This window comes from Aulostomus chinensis, chromosome 23, assembly GCF_037954235.1.
Source record: "Aulostomus chinensis isolate RoL2024-O1b breed Wild chromosome 23, RoL_Achi_v1.0, whole genome shotgun sequence".
Lineage (NCBI taxonomy): Eukaryota > Metazoa > Chordata > Actinopteri > Syngnathiformes > Aulostomidae > Aulostomus > Aulostomus chinensis.
In genome coordinates, this window is record NC_141342.1 from 7,976,591 (window position 1) to 7,984,090 (window position 7,500).

At 44.7% G+C, this 7,500-nt stretch overlaps 1 protein-coding gene across 2 annotated transcripts in view; it reads left to right on the forward strand.

Moving 5' to 3' along the window:
- Nucleotides 1-7,500, forward strand: part of snx29 (sorting nexin 29) — a 187,443-nt gene that overhangs the window by 9,462 nt on the left and 170,481 nt on the right. For both annotated transcript variants that reach the window (XM_086195588.1, XM_086195589.1), the window contains 4 exons: nt 656-1,052; nt 1,600-1,712; nt 2,157-2,253; nt 2,406-2,488. In XM_086195588.1, the coding sequence (XP_086051714.1) occupies nt 656-1,052; nt 1,600-1,712; nt 2,157-2,253; nt 2,406-2,488 (690 nt within the window). The remainder of the gene's footprint in view (nt 1-655; nt 1,053-1,599; nt 1,713-2,156; nt 2,254-2,405; nt 2,489-7,500) is intronic.

The following is a 7,500-nucleotide window of genomic DNA, read 5'->3' on the forward strand; positions in this document are numbered from 1 at the left end:
AGGCTACCTTGCACATGCAGTCAGTCACCAGCTATTGTACCGAGTCCAAGTTATGAGAGCAAATAGGTATATCTGCTGTATTTTCTGATTTCTCCATCCTGACTTGTAGCTTAAGTGTTTATGTCAGTGAAATTATGGGACAGTAGGCTCAAAGAGTAAAAGAAGATGACTTAGTTTAAGCATGCACTGTCAGGAGAAATCATTTTAGGCAAAGTGATGTGGCAGTGATTTAAATCCTTCACGAAATGAATAAACTTCCACAAAGTCAGCCCTCTAATTGACCTCATTTAGCTGCGTGCCCTGGTCCATCCCAATGGGCTGGCTCCCACCATTTCCTCTCCTTGGGTTTTACTCAGTGGGATGAACAAGCTTTTAAATTTCAACTGTGTGGTGCTTAAACTTTTTACTGCAAATGAAAGTGGTTTCATCAGCTGTTTAAGGTGGGAAGACCCAAGACTTGCTAATGCACAGACAGGCTTTGTGGCTCAGAAAAAGGATGAGCCACAGATTACATAATTAAAATATTTTAAAAACCAATTAAAATAAGTTTAAGGTGCTGATGTCAACAGTGTTAAACTTTGCTGTCTGAGCTTTTGGAGGGAGACAATTTTTTTTCTGGCTGAGATTGAGTACTTTTTCATCTTTTTCTGCTCAGACTCAGGGCTGAGGAAGGAGCGCCGTAGGAAAAAGAAGATCACTAACATTATTTCCTTTGACGATGATCTGGATGGAGGGGCAGAGGATGAGGAGGAGGGAGAGGAGGACTTTCAGAAGATGAGTGTGATGAGAAAGAGTCTCACTGCTCCTGCTCAGAGCAGTGTGGAGGAGGGAGTAGATCCCTTGGAGCCAGTGTTTTCAGAGTCGCCAGCTCAAAATGGGCTTGCGGACCTGGGTATAGTGAGCTGGGTGGGGTCTCCCCATCCCTCTCGTACTCCGCCCCCGCCTACCCCTGCTTTGCCAGACAGTAAGAGTATTGATAATGAGGAGGATGAGGAAGAAGAGGACAAACACAGAGCAGAAACCCAGGAGGAAGAGAGGAACAGCTCTGATCAGTGAGTCATGTTCTAAGAGGCAGAGAAATAGAGAAGAAAATCACATTCTTCCAGTAATTTGTCTAATGTGTCAAAATTGTATGGTTCATAACACTGTAACCTTTGTAAAGGGATCATAAAAATTGCTTTTATGCTTTAAATATTACTCATATTTTTGTTTCTCACTGTTTTTGTTTTTTTTAGGAATCATGAAATTACCTACCACTGTGAGTCATAACTAGTACCAACAAGGCAGTTTTATCTTGGCAAAATCTGTTGTTTTTAATTCGAAAACAAAAGATTAAACATCTTGCTAGCAGAGGAAAATCAACTAGTATCAATTGAAAATTGTGCGAGATTGACCTGTAATGGTTTGCTCTTTGACTAAAACATAGCGAAAATTGCAATTTCTCTGCCATCCCTTTTTAATATCCAACACTGTACTGTACTGAAGGTTCAATTTCAAATGTGGGATGATATGTGGGTGTGTTAGGAGCATTAAGAAAGGGTTGCAAGAAGAAAGTTCATTTCTAGCAGTCTGACTGAGGTTGATATTGTCTTCATTTAGGGTGATGGTGGGAAGCCTGTCCAGTGTTTCCACATGGAGTCCTGTTCAGGTGCTGATGGACCGCAGCAGCTCAGATATCCTTATCCCCCTGAACCCTGCAGACCCCTTGCTTGGTATATTAATGTTATTGACAAAAAGCATCTACATATACAACAACTCAATATGAAAAAGCATGACAATAATCTCTTTAAAGTTTGCGGAGATGGCTATTGCTAATGTTACAAAAGTCAAAACATGGATTTGAGGGCTTGAAACAAAAAAACGAGGGGGGGGGGTAGGTTCGGGCAACTTTCACATTTTAGCTGATAGCTTTACCAGTATTTGCAATTCAGTACTGTTAAAAAATATTACTTTTTTGCTATGAACTCAAATATAAATTCATTTAAAAAAAAAAAAAAAAAGGTCCAGACTTCTCAGTATTCAGGCATTCTGGTAACATTGGCTGCATCAGGCTCACTTTTCAGCTTTATTTATTTGTTTATTTATTTTTGGTAAAGGGTTTCATTGTCAACATCAGGTGAAACAGACGTTTTCTTTCACTTTCACTTTCGGTCCAGAGAACTCACTGGAGGACACGGCTGCATTTCCCGCTCAGCATGAGTCAACAGGACCGGTGGGAAACTGTGAGAGTAGCAGATCGCAGCTACCATTCAAGTAAGCAGCTTCCCCAGTTGTGCACGATGTTTTATGGTGTGAATTACTGGCAGCGCAGGGTAAGAGGCGACTTCAAGCTGCATTTGCTCTTCTGCTTTACCTTACTTTATCTTGAAAAACTTCCCACATTAAAAATTCTTTGTGTGTTTCAGTGTTGCGTCCAGTCCACCAGCGGAGTCTATTCCACTCAGCAGTGTGCTGCCAACATCTGGTCTGCCAGAGTCCATGACAGTCAGTGAGTGTTTTGTCCCTTTTTTTTTTCTCACTTGCTCATCTTGTTCAGATGTTCTCTAACCAGTTCTGTGGTATGAATTATAATGAAAAGTGTGCCAGTATCAAGACAAGCAAACCTTGTGAATGATATGTAGTCAAATGAAAGACAAAGCCCAGTCAATTTTGATCCTTATTATTAAATATGAAGTAGCATATTTAATCCCAAATATGAAGTGTTGAAAAATAATTTTCCAGAATCAATTGAGGCCCTATACTGCATGACAATACATTAATGATACATTACATTTTTAAGGAAACTCAAAGATGCTTTACAGAAAAAAGCAACAAAAAAGAAAGAAAAGTGTTGGGGGGATTTAAGTAAGGCATGGGGAGAACAGGGATCTTAATGATTGAAAGCTGAGTTGAACAGGTGAGTCTTCAGTGATTTTTTTACAACATTATCTTATGTCAGGATGTTTGGATCGGAACAGTACAAGTCCTGACCTGTCTTAGTCTTAAAATATAACCACAACAGTCAGCAATGGCAAATTGAATGAAACCTTTCTGGTAACTTTGCTTGAATCTCAGTTTTTATTCTCAGTTAATTGCTGTCAGCAGAGACTTGTGCACAGAGAAAGTGAAGTTCTGCAATTCTATCCTCTGCTCCACCAGGGGGCACTGTTGCTCCAGTGTATGGGGTTCAAAAGCGCGAGTGAATGCCAGCCTTTCACACCAGCTGTGAGGTTGCAGATGTAGATAAAACTGAGAAAAAAGCTCTTGATGAGTATTTCATGCATGTGTGTCTTGGTGTGTGTTTGATGGCCTGTTAGTTGCCCAGGAGGGGATCAGACCCTCAGATGCTCATACTTGGACTGCGTGTGCGTGTGTGTGTGTGTGCAAGAGAGAGAGAGAGAGAGAGACAGAGGGACAAAGAGGTGAATGGTGCTGCATGTGTGTGCTTGGACTGAGCTATGATCAGATCTATTAACCCTCAGTACGAGGAGGTCACAGAGAGCGCTGATGATTCCAAATCTCTTGCGTTAAGGCAGAGAAAATTGCCAGAGTTCCAAGAGAGATGTAAAACAGCAAACCTCAGTCACAGAGAAGTTAAAAAAACACATTCATCCTGAAATGCTGCAACATCCAGATCTATTTAATTTCTTCTGACCACCAGAGGCAGTGCTTCCAGCACCTGAATGTTCATCACATTTGCATGGAGGTCGAGTGTTTATATCAAGAAAGTCACTTGTGACGGGTGACGTATGCCCCCGCCCCGGCATTTAAAGCATGTTCACCCCGGTTGTGACCTCTTGGCATCTTCTTGTGTTCAAGAAGTTTTGTTTGGAGTGTAACACATATCGCTTGGAGTCTTGCAAACCCTATGTGGGTGGGAGTAGCATTTTATTCCCACCCTCCTAAAGACTGTGGTTTGCTATTCACAAGCTGGGAGTTAAGTAAATCCATTGTTTTCGTGTCACGCCATGTATGAGTGACTTCGCTCTGATATGGCAGGTGGCAATTACCATTGCTGATTGCATGGATTGTTTGTGATCGGTGAGTGTTCTCTCGCCTCGTAGTGAACAAATTAAGACGCAACGTTTGATGAATTGCTAATAGTGTGGTCTTTGCGAAAAGCTGTAAGTGAAGGAAGTGGTTTTGTCCTTTTTATCTGGTGTTGCTCGCTTGTGCTTTGATTTCTGGTTGTCCATCCATCCATTCATTTTCTTCCACTTATTCCTGTTAAGGGTTGCGGGGTGGCTGGAGCTTATTCCAGTGGCTACGGGCGAGAGGCCGGGTACACCCTGGACAGGTCGCCAGTTCATCGCAGGGCCAACATATATAGACAAACAACCATTCACACTCACATTCACACCTACGGTCAATTTAGAGTATCCAATTAGCCTAGTCCCCAAATTGATGTCTTTGGACTGTGGTAGGAAGCCGGAGTACCGTAGAGAACCCATGCAGGCATGGGGAGAACATGCAGACTCCACACAGAAAGATCCCGTGCCCGAGCCGGGACTCGACCCCGGAACCTTCTTGCTGTGAGGCGACAGTGCTAACTACTGCACCACAGTGCCGCCTCCCTTGTGTTTATTAATAAGATTCAGAGACCTTATAATAGATATGTTTATGATTTGTTTCAGTTGTCAGGCCCCCCTTGAGCCTGATAATGGTCATGATAGATCCCCAAGCTGCCTTGGTATTGACCACCTGAGGCAGGAATTGACGAAATGGGCATGCATGAACTGCAGTTGCCTGAGTTTTGCTACCTGCACCACTAGACTTGCCTAGTTGGAGAGCACCTTAAGCCCTCAGCTGCCTGTTGCACGAAGGGACTGTGTGGTGTCCCCTTCACACAAGTGCCTTTGAACTGGACGACAGGACATCCTCATGAAGGTAGACCTAAGCGCAGAAGAGGAGACCCTTGGCCCAGAAGGTAGACACCTTGGCCTCTGAGTTTGCAGAGATTAAGGCAGTTCTTCTTGGCCTGCAACAACCTGAAGCACACTCTGCTGGTGGTCTCGCCACAACCGCTTCACCCTCCATTCCAGAGGTACTTCCCCCCGTACTGTCCCCAGCAGTGGAGATCCAGGAGAATGATGTTCTCTCCATCAGCGCTTCAGAGACCCTAGCTACTCTTGATGAGTGGGATAGGGGGCGGACAGATATGGGCCACTCGCTGCAGCTCATTTAGGGGTTCAGTAGCGAGCCAAGAGTCAGCGATCAAACCCACTGTGAGAATGCATCAGTGCAAAGCCTTAGTGAAGCCTTGTTGCAAGCCTGTGCATATATCCTGGGAACTAAGTAGACCAATGTCAGCCTTGACATTTGCAAGACAGCAAATATGGCTGGCTCAGTCACCACTCTCAGAGCCCTGTAGGAGAGCCCTCCATTCTCTCCCGGTAGTTCCAGGACAGCTATAGGGCCCTGCTTCACAACAAGGCTTGCAGCGCAAGGTACAGGTCACACAAGCCAGGCAGCATTTTGCTAGCCTGCACCGTGTACCTGTTCCACAGGTCTGGGGCGACTAATGCCACCCGATTGTTTCGTCGCTCATTGTCCAAATGAGGGCACCTCCACCTGAGAGATTTTGCCAGCTGGTCAGTCACCAGCCCCCTTGCCCTGCACAGTAAGGGCCAACACTTGACTGTCGCCCCCTTTGTTTTGGGGGGGGGGGGGGTGCTGACTACTCTGTTCTGGTGGTTGGACGCTTCACCAGGCAACAGCTCAGGGGTTGGGAAGTGCTCACACCAGACCCCTGGGTGGTGTCCACCCTGTCAGAAGGGTACAGCATCCAGTTCAGACGCTGACCGCCAAGATCCTAAGGGGTTAAAATGACTGTCGTATGCGCATATTCCCCTACCAAGATGATTGGTTAATTTGTTCCTGGTGAAGGGCAGATGCTCTCAGGGACTCTGCCTTACTAGTCTCTCATGTCCCCACACTTGGGCTCAGTGTGAATTACAGCAAGATTTCTCTAACCCTTTGCCAACAAACAGTCTTTCCTGGCATCCAGCTTGATTCCCAGTTAATGAGGGCAATCGCATCTCAGAGGAGAGTAGACAATATTGTTCAGCTCGTTGGTCAGTTCAGGGGAGGCAGGACTCTGACATTCAGATCTTTCCAGGCACTGCTGGGTATGCTCACAGCAACCTCATCCGTAGTCCCTTTGGGCCTCTTGACAGTGAGGCCTCTCCAGATTTGGATGAGCAGCCTGAGGCTGCATCCCAAGCATCACTATCACAATCTGGTCAGAGTCACTGCCAGCTGTGTACGATATCTACGCCCCTGGAAGAAGTGCTCACGCCTGGCTCAGGGGGTTCCTTTACCGACGCTTCCCTGGCTGGCTACATCATGGGCAGCTGTACACAGGGAGTCCCACTTGCAGATACCTGTGCTGCTGCATCATGGGTATCAACTTGCACATTTGCAAGATTTTATAGGGTCAATGTGTCCACGCAAAATCTGCTAGCCACAGCCACTCTCGCAAGCCACTCATAATGTTTTAAAGGGTAAGTAAGTCTTCCTCACGACTCTGCTGGTATTACTCATTCAGGTGCTGGAAGCACAGCCTCTGGCGGTCAGAAGAAATGAAATCAAACAAGGCTTACGTATATAGCCATGGTTCTATGAATTTTGGATGACCGCCAGAGCTAGGCAGTCTCTTGAGATTCTGATGAGAAGATTGCCAAGAGGTCAATTCTGGGGGGAACGTGCTTTAAATGCTGGGGTTGGGGCATACATCGCCCCTGTCACAAGTGACTTTCTTGATATAAACACTCCACCTCCATGCAAATGCGATGAACATCCAGGTGCTGGAAGCACCACCTCTGGTGGTCATCTGAAATTCATAGAAGTGCGGTTACATATGTAACCCTCATTGTTCTGTCAGGACTCCATACTCATTCCCGTTCAACAATCACACAGGGAGAAATCTGTACAAGCAGTAGAAAACATGCCAATTTGTACAACTACTCTCAGATCAATAGACAAGAATTCAATTGAGTCAAAACAGATTTTGTAATTCGAGGAAACATAGTGCCCTTTCCTTGACTGGAAAATCTCATTCTCTTGCTCTCGCTGTCACTGGCTTTCTCTTCATGTGTATTCATGTAATTGTGCAGAGTTGTTCTGGGAAACATGGCAGCCCCAGAAGTAGAGAACAAGAGAAGCTCAAACAAAGCTTATGTTCAATTAACATTGTACCTACTATGCGGTCAGAAGGCACCTGTTATCCAGGATTTTTAATAATGTCATCAAGGTTATAAACTTAGGCTTTAGACCAGTGGAAAGTCTGCAATATCATTGTGTGGATTTTATGCTCATGATTTTGGGTTGCATTATGGGAAATGTAGTACCTAGCTTTAAAAAAAAAAAACTCAAGTCAAGTTTACAGACAAGTACCTCGCGCTGTGCAATATGGCCAAAAATGTCATCATGAAAAAATGTCAAATCAGTTAATATCACAAGTTATCGCAATAAATCTAATATAATTATTTCATTCAACATTAAAGTGGGCCTGGGCTGTAT